At 42.5% G+C, this 16,347-nt stretch overlaps 1 protein-coding gene across 7 annotated transcripts in view; it reads left to right on the forward strand.

The window, feature by feature from the left end:
* Positions 1-13,549, forward strand: part of relch (RAB11 binding and LisH domain, coiled-coil and HEAT repeat containing) — a 30,603-nt gene extending 17,054 nt beyond the window's left edge. For 5 of the 7 annotated variants that reach the window (XM_031849953.1, XM_031849956.1, XM_031849955.1 and 2 more), the window contains 16 exons: positions 187-327; positions 501-665; positions 967-1,114; positions 1,222-1,378; positions 1,510-1,633; positions 2,070-2,118; positions 2,763-2,842; positions 3,264-3,370; positions 4,027-4,126; positions 5,697-5,779; positions 8,166-8,229; positions 8,333-8,471; positions 8,577-8,693; positions 10,123-10,211; positions 10,812-10,882; positions 12,198-13,549. In XM_031849953.1, the coding sequence (XP_031705813.1) occupies positions 187-327; positions 501-665; positions 967-1,114; positions 1,222-1,378; positions 1,510-1,633; positions 2,070-2,118; positions 2,763-2,842; positions 3,264-3,370; positions 4,027-4,126; positions 5,697-5,779; positions 8,166-8,229; positions 8,333-8,471; positions 8,577-8,693; positions 10,123-10,211; positions 10,812-10,882; positions 12,198-12,318 (1,755 nt within the window). In that variant the 3' untranslated portion in view covers positions 12,319-13,549. Of the gene's footprint in view, positions 1-186; positions 328-500; positions 666-966; positions 1,115-1,221; positions 1,379-1,509; positions 1,634-2,069; positions 2,119-2,762; positions 2,843-3,263; positions 3,371-4,026; positions 4,127-5,696; positions 5,780-6,492; positions 6,576-8,165; positions 8,230-8,332; positions 8,472-8,576; positions 8,694-10,122; positions 10,212-10,811; positions 10,883-12,197 lie in introns of all 7 variants that reach the window. The other 2 variants (XM_031849954.1, XM_031849958.1) reach the window with 1 other exon arrangement.
* Positions 13,550-16,347: the final 2,798 nt, after the last annotated feature.

Genomic DNA, 16,347 nt, shown 5'->3' on the forward strand with positions numbered 1-16,347 from the left:
ACGTGTGTGTGTGTATATACACGTGTACACGTGTGTGTGTGTATATACGCGTGTGTGTGTATATACACGTGTACGTGTGTGTGTGTATATACACGTGTGTGTGTGTGTGTATATACACGTGTGTGTGTATATATAGGTGGATACAATATAAATGAAATCTCTGTCTCTTGCTTTCTGTCTCTGCAGAAGGAGATCCGTAGCTCCTTGGTGTTGTCCATGTTGCAGCAGATGCTCGCTGAGGATAAGGCTGACATGGTCAGAGAGGCTGTGGTCAAGAGTCTGGGTATCATCATGGGTTACATAGATGATGCCGACAAGTACTCCCAGGTAGGCGTGTTGAGAGAGGAAAGCATGTCAGAACCTAATACAAAGTGTTCTACTTTCTTTTTCTGATAAAACGTGTTCTAACAATAATGTAAATACAAGTAAAATAGTGAAACAGCCTTAGGGGTCTGTTTGTGGGGTAAATCCTTATGCACATCAATGTGGGTGTCTTCCAGGGTTTTGAGCTGATGCTGCTCTCACTTGGGGACCCATCAGAGCGGGTGGTCAGTGCAGTCCACCAGGTCTTCATTCCTGCCTTTGCTGCCTGGACCACAGAGCTGGGCACCCTGCAAACTGCCCTCTTCCCTTCGCTGTTGGCACGTATAGAGAAACTACTTATGGTAAGTGCCTGTGTGCATGTAACTTCATGGATGGGCTTAAAACCTGAGAGCCTTTCTCACCCCCTCATGTTGAGGCAAAGACATACAAATGATTCACACAACACGGTTTGTTCAAGACATGTAATGTGCAGTAAACTAGAGGAAAACAAAATCTACAATAGCATTAAAGTTGTGTTGATGGTACAATACATGTATCTGTGCAGACACCTCATTTCCAAGCTACAGATATCTGCACCACACAAACAATAAATTGCACTTCAGCACTTTTTCTTTTCTCTTCTATACCTCCCTCTTTCTCTAGCAAGGAGAACATGGTCTGGATGAACACAAGCTACATGTGTTCCTGTCGGCCCTGCAGTCTCTCATCCCGCCTCTGTTTGCTGTGGTGCTGCAGAACGCACCCTTCACCAGCAGAGCCAAACTCAACGGAGATATAGCTGCAATAGAGGGTAGGAAAACTACACACACACACACACACACACACAGGTCAGATGTAGAAGTAGTAATTCTTCAAGCAGTTCATTTACATTCTGTTCCTGTGCCTTTGGTCTTGTAGTCACCCGCTTCCCAAGGCCAGCTTCTCCCCTCCAGGACGTGGCAACCATCATCGGCAGCAGAGAGATGCTGAGTGCCCTGCTGCTACTCTACGACTACCAGCTAGAGCATGAAGGAACCACTGGCTGGGACAGCCTGCTCTGGGTGGTCAACCAACTGTGAGAAATACACACACACACACACACACACACGTAAAGTCATATATGTATACAGACAGCTTTGCACATGGTATCACCAAAGCATACACAAACGGTCATCACCCTGATTTCCATTTGTCTGCTGTCTCCAGCCTTCCGCAGCTCATAGAGATCGTCGGTCGGATCAATGTGGCGTCATCAACCTGCGTGCACGAGTTCTCTCGCTTCTTCTGGAGGCTCTGTCGCACCTTCGGCAAGATTTTTACCAACACTAAGGTAAAACCACGTGACTCGTCAAAATTAAACATTCTCCTGACTGCACAAAAGACTGCTACCACAGCACTGTTTTATAAAGTTTGAGTAGTCCGTATGCTTTAGTGTGTCTTGAAAAAAATCCAGTGTCCTAGCATTCACGTGAGGTATCTCAAATATTTGTTTACGACACAGTAACCTGTGTCAGTCTTCTAGGGAATAATGAATGTGCTAATGAGCATCTGATTGAAAACACAGCTGTGGTGACTGTATTGAAGAGCAGATAGTGAACATGGTATTTATCAGGGGTTCACTATGAGTCACTGTAAGTCCAGTGGTTGTAACCGGTGGGTCTTTCTCTGATGAGAACTCTACTACTGTAAAATAGTGCTTACAAGTAAATGTGATTATATTTATGAATGTAGTGATGACATTTTGTTTCCTCATTCCTCCTCTTCAGGTGAAACCACAGTTCCAAGAGATCCTCCGACTATCTGAAGAGAATGTTGGTGAGTGCAGATTAAACACACACACAGATGTTTCTTTGTTGTAAGATTTTCTCAGCTCCCTCAAGAGAATGCTGGAAGGTGGAGTTCAGGCGTCGACACTGTTGATGTAAACAAGCTATTTGGAGTCAGTTATGGGTGTTGCCCTCTTTCTTTTCTTTCTTTTTTTTTGATTCCGGACATGTTTCTGTAGATATAAGAGGTGCTTGGTCTCAGTTGGCTGCCAAGTGATTTAGCTTTGGTATTGTGGCCATTTATGAAATGTGTTTTGTACTGGGTCCCAGTCTGTGTTTAGGTCATTGTGACCTTCCTTTGCAACTGTTCTTTTCAGTAGTTTTTTTTGAAAACCAAAACAATGTAATGCATGCTGTCGACACATTGTTACATAGACAGTCAGTTTACCAAATGCCTAGCACAATGTAATAGACTGTACCTGACCTCATCATGTCCTGTCATAATGAAATGTGCGTTGGTGTATTTTTTATTTCTCTGTTTAATTGGGCAAAAACAGATGATGAATAGCTGTAATAGAGAATGAGTAAAGTGTGAGTGTCAAACTTGATCCACAATCGTGTACATCTCTGTCCAGAAATGTCCATCTCTGGGATCTTCTTCCTTTTTCATTCTGGTGTTATTCCTCTTGTCAGATACTTCACCCGGGAACGATATTCTCACCAAAGCCACAGTCCCCATCTATGCCACTGGAGTGCTGACCTGTTATAACCAGGTAGGCAAATAGCAGACCGCAGCTGACTTGAAGTTGATTTATTGTAAGAGTCATACAGTACCTTGTGGTGTTTAAATCAGTCCACAGTCAATAAGTCAATGATCTTCTCCTATAGTCAGTTGACATGTGGAGAATTTTTTGCATTTTTTGTTTAGATTTTAGGTTCACAAAATGATGCAGCACTTGCAAAACACTGTGAACAACACATTCTCTATTTTGGTTTACCTTTCAACACTTCAACGAGACAAGTTCAGAATAGCCCGTTTCAACTTATGTTGAAAGTGTCAAAAGATCTTCGCTGTCCTAAAATACTCTTACTGATCTGTAGAACTTTGCACGCATGTACATATTAAAATGTAGACGTTAATATTTGTGTTGCCTACCTGATGTAACTGATAAACATTCTATAATTTCTGTAAAGGACGAGGATCGCAAGTTGTTAGTGGGTTTCCTGGAGGATGTTATGACAACCCTGTCTCTGTCCCATGCACCTCTCGACAGCCTGAAGGCCTCCTTTGTAGAGCTGGGGTGAGACACGCGCACACACGCGCACACACGCGCACACACGCGCACACACGCGCACACACGCGCACACACACGCACACACACGCACACACACGCACACACACGCACACAAATCAATCCCTACATTAGCAAAAGTGGACTATCATTCTACAGTATCCAAGTGTGGACCATTGTTTCTGCTCATTTGGAAAAAACTTAAATGAAAAAGAACAATTTTATTGTAAGGTCCCCTTTATAATATAATAATACTACACACATATGTTTATGATATTATCGCAAAAAAAACAATGCTGACCCTCGTAAAAGCTGGTTAATTCTAGTGGCTGATATGTTTATCTTTGTCAAAAATAAAACTGATTTCATGAAAACTATCACAGATGATTTCAAACAATGCTGGTTAAAATAGTAACCTGCTAGAGTACTGCAACTGCTCTTCAAATCTTCACAAAGTTTCACAATGTTCCAGGTAATGAAAATTACATCACATCGGCAGATTTACTATACCATGTGCAAAGCTGTCTGTATACATATATGACTTTACGTGTGTGTGTGTGTGTGTATTTCTCACAGTTGGTTGACCACCCAGAGCAGGCTGTCCCAGCCAGTGGTTCCTTCATGCCACAATATTGCCCAGTATTTATCTTATGCTCTCTTTCCAGTGCCAACCCAGTGTACCATGAATTGCTGCTCACTGTTCTGTGGTATGGGGTAGTCCATACCTCTGCACTGGTCCGGTGTACTGCAGCACGGATGTTTGAGGTAGAACACGCACGCACATAATCACAGATGTTTGGATTTTTGATCAGATATTGTTCACATAAATCATTTTTAGCAAGACATATGAACAAATGATAACTCTACTACCGAGCTTATACCAGTAGATTAAAACATGGCTGCACAGTTATGGTTAAAATGGTCATTCAGATTAGTTTGTTGCTTATCTGTAATTATCCTGTTAAAGCTTGTTTTTTTTTTCTATTATAATATACAAGTTAAATTAAATCATAATACTGTATTATTATGCTAAAATTGCAGTACTAAACACATTTTGCAGTCTTGCTTTATAGATACTATATATATGCTTACCTATTTGCTGTACATGTGCTAGCTCCGCTTGCTATTGCTGCTGTTTAACATGCATTTAATATCTAGCTACTCTGCCTTATGAGTGTGAATAAAGACTTCTGTGGCTTAGATGCACCCTGGTTCCATCTGTATACCTAGACCCTCCTAGAGTTAACAGGCCTGTCACTGTGCACTGGTCTCACTACGGACTACAAAAATATCTGCTGCATGTCAGAGAACGGCTAGAGTCAGCAACCTGAAATTAGAGTCGAAAGAGTTCAAGGTCTGTTCCTTTTTAATGTTGTTGGAAAGAATCATTTAATCAGAAATGTTTTCTCATAAATATTTTTTTTACTTCTTCCCTGTTTCATGTCTTATTGAAATATAATACTTCTATGTTTTAAGGAAGACGACTGTTTCCCTATTTTTGACCCTGGCAATGTTCCCAAGGCAAAAGTCGTGGCCCAAACAACCATAACAAATCACCTCTCCCGGTCCTTTGAGATCTGTGCACACTGTAGGTTAAAATGAGGATCTAGGTATAGCAGTAGATCCAGGCCTATGTTGATCTAAACTTGGGGGAGGAGGAGTGGTAGGCTGTATTCATGTCCCCCCCCCACCCCCGTCCCGTCCCGTCCCCCCGCCCCTGTTTTGTGAGGTACTTGCCCTTTCCCAACACACCCCACTGTCACCATTCCATAGTGACTAGCTGTCCACCATTGCCGAAACTGTGGGTTGATATTTGGACCTCTGCCACAGATCCCAGATCAGATTTGTTTACTTTCAACTGTTTTATCAATTTGAACTGAATTGAATGATAATCTGACCTGGAGTCTGTGGAAAGAGCCCACAGCTTTATGTTCGCCATACTGTAAAAGTATTTGTGCAGTTTAATTATGTTGGCTTTGCCATTCCTTCTGCATACATGCGTGTGCACGTGTGTGTGTGTGTGTGTGAGTGTGTGTGTGTGTGTGTGTGTGTGTGTGTGCGCGCGTGTGTGTGTGTGTGTGTGTGTACACACACTTGCTTGATATATGCAGTGCCGTTCCGTGCCTTGCAGCTATGGTTCTTTTCATTGTATATCACTTTCTTCCTATCTTTTTGTGTTTCTTTTTCCCTTCCCGTTTCTGTTTTGCTTCTTTTTTTTTTTTTTTTTTTTTTTTCTTTTTTTTTCCTCTCTATCTATTGGCGGTGTTGCTCGCTCTTGTCCCAATGCCCCGCCCACCTCTGTGACATCACGGCTGGTTCTGTCCAACCCGATCAGCTGCTGGTGAAGGGGGTGAATGAGACACTGGTAGCTCAGAGAGTGGTGCCGGCTCTCATCACACTGTCCTCCGACCCTGAAATGTAAGTGCAACAACAACAACAATAAACTGCGCCGCGTCTCTCCCCCCTTCTCTTTGCCGCCTGAGAACTATCACACCGAAACAAGTCTGTACCTGCCAGGAGCAAATCCAGCACATAAACAATTTCTCCAGACACTTTTGATGTCATATTTGATATAAATTTTACAATGAATACTCCTTTTCAATGGCATAGTTGTCGGTCGTTGTGTGGAGTCTCTCCTGTGTTGGTTAAGGCTGGGCCATGGGGTGGTTCTGTTTACACTAACACTCTGCATGTGCGCATCATCAATCTGCAACACTAACCCACGCCAGCTCTCATCACGTCATCAGTCTGCAACACTAACCAGTCTAGATGTGTGAGTGCACATTGTCTGCATGTGGCAATAGCACAGTTCCAGCATGCTCATCTGTAACCCCCCCCCCCCCCCCCCCCCCCCCCCCCCCCCCCCCATCTTCCTCCCCACCCTACTCCGTTTAAGCAGGGCCCCTCCTCCTGACCGATATGCCAGCTATTGGTTGGTTATCTACGCCCCGTCTTTCGCAGTTTTATCCTGTCCCTCTATTTTCCTCTCTCTCTCTCTATCTTCAATATCATCCCCTTCTGTCTTTACATCCTTCCTCCCACCCTCTATCTTTCCCTCCCTCCCCCCTGTCTCTGTCTCCTCCCACCCTGCCTCTCCCTCTCTCTCATCATGCTGTGTGGTGGGTTTGCAGTTGGTTCTCCGAGGCATGAGTGAAGCATTAGTAGATCGCCGTGCGGCTCCGGCCCTTATAACTCTGTGCAGTGGGCCTGAATTGTGAGTCAATCGACACAAGAAAACCTCTCTGTAAACTTTCTGATTTTGTGGGCTGCATCCTGACAGTGTGAAGCAGTGTCCTGCTAGAAATGTGTCTCGCTGAGCTTGAATGGGCACTAAAATAAAGCCCTTCTTGTGACCATGGGATGACAAAACCCTTCAGTAGCTTAAGTACACCAGGGATTCTATAACCACTACAAACACTCAGTGAAAGAGGATGTTAGAGCCTGAAGTAAATTGTCTCTCTTCCTGTATCCCGTCTTCAGGGATCCACTGAGAGCTGGAGCCACAATGATTGGCTAAATATTTAAAGTTGGATGAGTACTTAAAGCTCCCTCAGTTCAATCTTGTAGCACAAATGTGTCCTTTTCATTGCTGTATAAACATGCCATGCCTGGACAGTTATTCAAAGATTAGCTCTCTTACAAGCTGCCAGTGTGCATCCGGCTTACATGTTTGTGATTCGACAAGATGATGAAATTAGTGGCAACACTGTTGGAATGCAGCCCTTCTCCTCTCATTATTCTCTGTATTGAAATTCACATGCTAGTGGGTGCACTCTTGACCCAACTTGTAGATGTAACATATATTTATTTTGCAATCGTAACATTTTTGCCATAAAATCTTTCCCATAATCCTCCGAGTCCAACACGGCTCAAGTGTATCTCTTTCCAGCTCCCGCTGACAGTGGTATGATTATCTAACATCACCCTAACAGCACCCCATTAATCTCGCTTATCACAGTCCATTGTAATCATTGAGTATTTTCCGATATTAATATATTATTATTATGTTGTTTCATATTTTTCATGACTGCGCTGGGAATTGAATGCTGTGACCCCTTTATCTTTGGGATTGTTTTTATATTTTAGCAGCTAGCACAAGAATGATGTGATGAATATGTTCCTGATCGATCTAATCTAGTGTTCAATGTAGATGGGGGTGAATTATTACAAGCAACGTTTAGCAAGTTTCATGTTACAGAGGAAATCAATACTAGGAAGGTTTTTAAACATATTTAAAGAAAATAACTGATCTTAATAGATCATCGTTGAAACTGCCCAGTCAGATGTAAACCTACTAGATTTACAGCTTTTAGCTGTTAAACTGCCAATCTGCTCTGTGAGCAACCACCTCAGTCATCACTGTGGCTACTAGTGGTCATTACTATGTAATCATTATAGTTGGATAAACCTAAAACACGTGTAAACCAAAGTAATCACTCTTCTTTGTGGTTTAAGAATAAATGCAAACTGGGCACTTGATGGGCCATTGTACTAACAAATGTGCAGAGAAACATAATTCCAGTATATTTGACTCGGTTAGTAGCATTATTTGGAAAATCACAAAATAGCCAAAGGGAACCTGAATAGTGCCTCCCTACAAATGACATGACCTGAGGCCATCTACGTTGTGGTTAAAACCCAATGAGCTGATGATTCCAACATTTCTTTTTTATGATGCAAACTATTTGCACTTAAGATTTGATTCCCGCTAAAAAGCACATTGAGGAATTAGAGGATACCTAAAATAGTGATACCCGTGACTATGAACGGTCAAACCCTTGTCTTGCTCTCCTGCTGCTTTTAGCTCTGTGAGGATATCTACTATACCTGCCTTTGGTACCATCATGGAGACCGTCACACAAAAAGAGGTAGGAAACTAACTGCACACTTTCTAATGTGCTGACTATGAATTTAATTGAATAATAATATTTATAAAACATGTTTAAACATAGTTTCTGTGCATGTGTGTAGCTGCTGGAGCGTGTAAAAATGCAGCTGGCATCATTCCTGGAAGACCCTCAGTACCAAGATCAGCACTCGTTGCACATGGAGATCATCAGGACATTCGGAAGAGTTGGACCTAATGCAGAGCCACGCTTTAGAGATGAGTGTATGTCAAAGACACAAATGTATAGAAATCCCGAAAGCAAACAATGGCTATGTCGATGCTTCTGCTTTTCATGTGCACTAACTTTAAGTCTGTAAATGTCTCTAGTCGTGTTGCCACATCTTCACAAGCTGGCGCTGGCTAACAACAGCCAGACGGTGGAGAGCAAGAGGATCGACGTTGCCACCCAGCTGTTTGAGGCGTACAGCGCCCTCTCCTGCTGCTGTATCCTTCCAGAGGTCATACTAGATGGTCTGCGTAAGCTGGGCCATAGCTTGGATTTACTTGCATTTATACTCCTAATGACAGCTACATGCTGTACTTAAAAGCGTAACCGCCGGATATCTTGTGAAATTTAAAGGGAAAAATGTGCCATTCAGTTCACGCTTTCCCAACGATTTATGAGAAGTCTGTCAAGGTTGGCTTGTGTTCAGGGTTAGCTATCGTAACAGTGAGTCAGTGGGAAGGCCGTTAGAAATGCTAGCTGCACTGGTTAGATGTGCTCCTGGATGTGCTGGCCTAACTGTGCCGGCCTAACTGTGTGGTAAGTATCAGCTGTGCGGTTCAGTGTGTGTGTGTTGGCAGAGCCTGCCTGTAATTTGGCAGGAGGAGAAAGGGAAAATAAGCTGCCTCCATTTCGGGGCTGGAGTAATTACAGGGTTGGTTAAGCAAAGGAAAGGATGAGAGAGGGAGAAAGAACGTGAGATGAGGGAAGGGCTGCGCATCAACTCCAATTGTTGGTAACAGTTCCCAGGATAGGACTCACGGTTACTTTACCTCTGCTCTGTCTCTGTCTCCTTTCTCTTCTGGGATTGTTTCCTCTCTTACTATTTCCCCCTTTCACACTTTTTTTTCCTTCTCTCTACTCTACTCTTCTGTCAACCACACCCTATACACACACACACACAGAGTGCAGCTGGTCTGAGGTTCATTCCTGTGGATCTTTGTCAGGCTGTTATTGTGCAGTGCAGTAGTGTCCACAAGGTATAGCCCTAAACCTCAGAGGCTTTACCTCCCACTGCACTTCTTTCTCGTGTAATCAGTGTGACAGCTCTGAAATTGTACATTCCCATCTCTAAAAATATAAATGTGTTCACTCTGTGTGCCATATAGCTACACTGGCAATGACAGGTGGCGTAACGCATACAATCCTGGACAAAGTAGTATTGTGCTTAAATCTTAGGTTTGTGTCAGCATAATGTGGTATAGCAATGCATATATTTGTACAGTCAAAGGAAAACATTTTTAAAAAGTGCTTTTTATTCTCTTGACATTTTGAATAATCCTAAGTAAACTCCATACATCTGGTAATGCCTGGAAGCACTATCCAAATAGTATTTGTAACTTCTTGGCTTTGAAAACACTACCTTTTTAAATCTCTGTACATGTAGTGAGAAAAACAAGAAAGTCTGGATCGATAAGCTTCACGTTTTGCTGTCCTTTTTTTTTTTTTTTTTTTTTTTTTTTTTTTTTTTTTTTTTTTTCTTTTATTCTTTCATTCCCAGATTACTCAATTTTAAAGTGAACACCCACATTTCTGAAACATGCATGGGAGCCCAGAGAGTGAAAAGTTAGCAATGTGATTCCTGCTGTATGAATAGTAATGCACTCATTCACGGTGCTGCAAGGTTCCAGTCCTTAACTTCCTGTGCAGTCATTTCTGAGGAGGTGATGGTCAACCACTTCCTGCCCGGCCTCAGGTGTCTCCGCGCTGACATGGAGCAGCTCTCTCCTGAGCACGAGGTCAGGAGGCGCTCCCAGGGGGGGGGGGTGTCATACACATATTCAGACACTGACTCTTACTCTCACAATGCACACATGTATTTCAAATCTCGTCTCGCATACTCACCCACTGATGGACCAGAGATTCGCCTTCTTTCTGTGTGTTTTTCTCAGAAGATCTCGCATAATATTGGTGAAGACAGACAGTCTGACTCTTCACCTCTTTCTCAGACACACACACGTCTGCCATTTTTATTTGTGTCTCAGAATCTCAAGCGTACCATTTCATGTGAGCATTTTCCCAAGGTGACTAATGATCAGCTGATTTTTTATTTTTTTCCCCTCTGTACACATCCGCTCCGTCTGTCAGGTCTGCATACCAAAATTCCAAGACAGGAATTATTTTCTAAAGTGGAACTTTAGAAACTTTTTATTCAGTGATGTTGGAACATAATTAGACTATACACCACCTGCCTTGTACCACTCCAGTGGTTAAAAGCATGCTGTTTGCAAGATGGCATTGCAAAAATACGTCTTTGATGAAATCATTCAGTCTTGTTTTATGACAAAGACCTCCTTGTAAAGGTAACATTTCATCCGTCTCTGTCGTATCCTCCACAGGTTATTCTGAGTTCCATGATCAAAGAGTGTGAAATCAAGGTGGAAAACAGAGGAATGGCTGACGCACAAGGGTGAGAACCAACAAACAGTCCCATTCACACTATCACTTCTTCGGAAATTATCTGCAAAACATTTGATTTTATTGCATGAGAGGCAGCGACAGCAACAAGTTATGGCTATAAAGTGGTAATTAAAAGGAATTTGAAGGGGGAAGAAGTAGTCCTACTGTGAGGGGAGGGGTCACTTAATAGTGTTGGAGCGGGGCCTGTATTGCTGGTTTATTCCCCAGCGGAGAGGAGAACATTTAAGAGTGTTGAACCACACTCATTATGTGGGTATCTTCACACAGAGAGAGAGAGAGAGAGAGAGAGAGAGAGGGAGAGCAGAAAAGTACAAGGAGTTGTTTGGGTAAAGCTAAGAGAGCCGGGAAACTGGCCAAACTGTGGGTGTCTTTTTAAATGCTGTTTCACCCCATGTTGTTAACATGTGTTCGGGGCTCATTAAGAAGAGCAGTGTGCATATATGGATGAAAGAATCATGTACTTGTCTGCTCGTCTATGTGCACACATGCACAGTTTTGGGTGTGTTCCCACAAAACCCTCTGAGGTTAAAATCTCTTATGTCTGTGCCGAGAGATTTTTGTTCCTCTTTCATTTTGCTCTTACAAGTCTTTCTTCGACTTCTAATGCCACAGTTGATCATTTGGATTCTTGCTTTTTTCAGCTTGTGTCTTTTAAGTAGTTTTAAACTTGTCCCGCTCCCCATTTACTTCCTGGTATGGAATTGCTGATACTTTGTGGCTGTCACAGCTCAGTGAGCATTCTGTTGAAAATACTTTTTGAAGAGGCGTCGCATAGTTTTGGTGAAATATTTCACATGCTTATGCACATTTCTTCCAAAAGGTATATGAAATTCCTTTAATTTCCTATAAATAATGTATGTAGAACAAGTAAAGTGACAACAGTAAACAGTTTGCAGGGAAGTTTCATCTGGAAGTTATGAGATGGTGTTCACCAGTCAACGGACTCCCTAAATCCATTTACTTTAGTTTGGTGTTGGTGTTATGGTGTTTGCCAAGCTGCTGCATTGCTCAACAGCAGGGCAGAGTGTTGTAACTGCTCACATGTATCAGTCTGAATCCCAGATAACTCAAAAGGGGAACTTATGGAGCCGTTAGACTATAAAAATCAGGAGGGGCTGTATTGCAAACAGCATTTCACGTTTAAAAGTAAAGGTTGTTCAGTCCTTATTGTGACGGCCTCAGGGTTGGCTCCGTCTTGTCCAAGCTTGTCAACAATATATGTTAATAAAAGCAGAGCTAACTTTGTTGCTTCATCATGGCCAAATTCAACCTGTACGCCCTTTCTCTCTCCCCCCCCCCCATAGCTCCATGTCCATCGCCTCCAGTTTGGTGGGTGAAGATGCCAAGACCAAGTTCCTCAGCAAGATGGGTCAGCTAACCACCTCTGGCGCCATGCTGGCCAACGTCTTCCAGAGAAAGAAGTGATCGACGACTGATCGACAACTGCAACTAACTGACAATCCCCCTGCTGTCTTTTGGGAGCATTTCATTCTACTGGGAAAAAGCATCGGTTCAGCTTAAAGTAGAACAAAACCCATGTGTAGAGTTTATTCAGTTTCAAGATATGAAGGTTTGCTGTAAGTTCTGTTGATTTCAAATCTCCAGTGCAGCAGGACTCCATGCTCTTTTAAGGTGAAGGTTTCCCCCCTCTGCTCATTCTCCTCTCCTTAATCCTCAGTCATGACAAAAGCACTGTCGATGACGAGGGATTTGCTTTTATGGATGTTGTCAACATTGTCATTTCAGAAAGAGGGGAGAGAGAGAGGAAGACACTGAGAGCAGTGTTGAGATGCACCCAAAGTGGTGACAAAGGACTTGTTTCTCGGGCGTTTCTGGACTTCATAGTATCACAGGATTTAATTTGATTTCAGTGCAGTACTTCTTGTGTCGGAAGAGCTTCACTCGTCACTAGGAAACAAAACTCTGAGCACGGCCTGCTGGATTTCATGTAGAATTTCAAACCCCATCTTGGAGCAGAGAGTTGTACGATAGATGCATTAACATGCATTTATGATAGAATAATTACTAAAAGACGACAAAGCGGCTCTGTTAATAATGCCTTGTACAGTGTGTCTGTACGGCTCTCAGAAGTATTGCATACTTGAAGCTATGAAAAAAAAAAAAAAGTCTTGCCTTTGTTTCTTTAAAGTCTGTCACTGGTTTTTGTTTTGACAGCTTGTATTTTATAACTTATTTATGTCTTAATGAAAAAGAAAAAAAACTATTACAACTTCCAAAGAAATTTGCACTTCACTTTCCTATTTTCTATTTTGTTCTTTGATATTGTCTATATATAATTTGTTTTAATTCAGAGTCTTACACATGATAAACACTATCACTACTGTTGATGGATTTCTTTTTTGTTTATCCGTTTTGGCAATGTGAAGTCGAAGAGAACACTGCTCATAATTATGCCCTCTGTCCGTTGCATCTTGTCTCTGTGTTGCAGTGTCTCAGATAATTGTACTTTTTTTTTTTTTTTTTTCTAAAGTGGGTATTTGGTTCTATTTTCGTTGTTCTTTTTCAATATGCTCTACGAGAAATGATAACTAACTGTATCATACACTGAACTGGAGAGGATGGTACTCATTATGTATATTTGAAATCGGTGTCATGGTATAATAAAAGATGGACATGAGTTGTGTACTTAAATATACCTCTGGAGGCTTCACTGAATGTCAGCATGCTTTTACACTTCTTGGTGTCCCAAGTTTTGATTATGGCCCATGGCTCCAAATGTCGACAGGTGTTGGGGGGCCGTAAAACAAAGTCATTTCACAGACAAACACTCCTGCTGTCCCTGCCCCTCACATCCAACCCTTTGATGTGGTCTATTGTCTTCTTAGTACAACAAACCAAAGTCCATCTTACGGGACATTCCCAGCAACTTACTGCAAATAGGAGCAGAAGTAAAAGCTCAGATCTGCCGTCAAGATTGCACTATCTCTCAATAACGTGGTTAACTTTGACCTACATCATCAAAAACATACCATTGATCTCCGTCAAAGACGTGGGGTCCTCAGAAGGTCGCCAGTGGAATTCAACAGGACGATTAAAACACAATCCATCTTTTAAAGAAATGACGTTAAGAAGCAGAAAATGTGGTTGCAATTTCAATGAAATTTTCGATAAAGGACATGTTTTGGACACTTCTGATTGACATGTAGTGGAACGCAGTACATTTATAAATGTTGGAAATAGAAATGGGTCAAGCAGGGTATTGTGGAGCAGGCACTCATTTAGTGATTGAACATTAGGTGAGGGAGTGAGCACCTCTTGATAAAGAACAGAATTTGCATATTCAGCTAATATTCAACCACCATCACTGATAACGTGCCAGTTGGACAAATAATCAATATACGACGGGGCGGAGCTAGAGGGCATGGTAGCATTGTGTGTGTGTGCGCTCCCATTTCTCTGTGTGCATGCCTGTGTATCTGTGTCTGCAGATATGTGTGTGTGTGGAGAGATACCTGATGTGTGATTTGAATTTCTAGTGAACAGCCTTGTTCTTTGTGTCAAAACAATCCTCTGCTTGTCAAGAGCCTTTGCTTGGCTTTATCAGCGTGGGTTTGTGTTGCCATGCAAATATGTGTGTTTCTGTATGTGCATGTCATGCAAGTTCTCCTGGTGTGGAAATGGCAAAAGCAGGCAGCTTACTCACATCGGTGACTCACAGATCACATCTGTTTCCAAAGCAAGCAGATCCAACCCTGAACCCACCGGAACACGGTGGCTAAGCCTTAATGTTAATGTTCCACTCGGTTCTGTGTGGATGTGAGGGCCACATGCATGTTTTTTAGCCCTGTGTGCTTCTCAGTGTGTTCAAGGGAGACGGTGCCGAACCCTTGAAGCTTCCTCCAAAATCATGGTACCAAAACAGGCTGCAGCTGCTTTCTTCTATGGAACAAGTGTGTCTTACTTCAATGGAAACCATTCAACGGCCCATGGCGTGCGTTCATTTTTGTGTGTATGACCTGTCTGGAATATGCATGGACTTTGACTTGTACGTAAGTGATGCTAAGCAACACAGCCTACATACTTACAGACACATGCAGAGCTGCACAGGCTGGGCTCTGACCCAGGTCATCTGAAGTGTGATGCTTGTAAACCAGCATGGTGTCTGCCTGTAGTGGATCTACATTTTTATACATAAAAACAACCTTAATTGTAACTTCTATGTTTGAAGTGCAGCCTAACAGCGACTTCTCCATGTTTTCAGTTCAGTTTTGATGTTGGGGGTTGACTTTGGTGTGAATGTTTGTGGGGTGCGTTCAGAGTCGAGCTGAGGTTTCTGATTGCTATGAGAGTCAAATCTGGCTCTTAATTGCTACCGCTGCAGAGCTGCAGAGGCTCCACCACAAAACAGCTTCTCTCAGCATGTTTTTACAGGAAGAGGGGGAGAGAGAGGACAGAGCCCTTTGCCTCCACTGGCTCAGCCCAAAACCCTCATTATTCTTCCTCTTTCTCCCTCTATTGAACTTCTTATGAGTTCAAGTTTTTGTCTATCAACACACCTCAATTTGACATGAGTTATTGGTAATTTTTAGTCATAATTTGTGCTTATTGTTATGAAAGCTTCTGGAATATCACTAAATGCAGCGAGTACTAAATGCAACGAGTACTTTAAAACAGACACTTTTGTCTCTTTTTCTTCTATTCTCTCTTCAGCTTCATAACTCTTATCAAGTAATATAGATTGCTTCATTTCTTTTCATCTCTTTTTGTTGTTGTTCACCTCTCATGCCGACCAACCCTGTTTTATCCATTCAGGGTCTTCGCATGCAATTTCATATTTGCATAACTGTCAACTTGAAGAGAACATTTTCTCCACTCTCTCAAACCTCCCTTTTTCACTTGCCAAGGTAGGCTGGGTCTAATCTGCCATGCAAATTCACTGCTTGTTCTCTCTTTCAGCCCTGGGGGCGGTCACAGTGCTTTAAAATGAATGTCTTTTTGAGACTGCAGAAATGTACATGACTGTTCCAGGACCCAAGCTGCCATAACTATGCTGCCCACTTTCCTCTAGAATGACCACATGCTAACGCTCCAGTGTGTGTGGTCATCTGTATTCATCTCTGCCGTGAGGTCATAACATAACTTGTTTGGCCAATCGCATGAGAAGTGCTACTTGAGAAATAAATAAGTCATGCAGGCTGTGAGACAGCTAAACAAGTTGGTCATCACTGACAGTATTTCTAATGCCAGTGTTTGTGGGTTCAATGATAATCTCATGCATCATCGAGAACTATCAGGCACACTAACTGTCACATATGCATTCATTCAGAGGATCAGATCTGTGCTTAGAGGTGTAGGAGAGAAGAGTGGGAGTGAACCTTTTTTTTTTTTGACATGCAGTATGGCAACGTGGGAGGAGTTCCCTCCCTCCCTCAGTCAGTAAGTCAGTTTTTACAAGCTGTTGCATGCAGCTTACTCCACAACGCGTGGGTGACA

Source organism: Anarrhichthys ocellatus, unplaced genomic scaffold, assembly GCF_004355925.1.
Source record: "Anarrhichthys ocellatus isolate YVR2014 unplaced genomic scaffold, GSC_Weel_1.0 scaffold10, whole genome shotgun sequence".
Lineage (NCBI taxonomy): Eukaryota > Metazoa > Chordata > Actinopteri > Perciformes > Anarhichadidae > Anarrhichthys > Anarrhichthys ocellatus.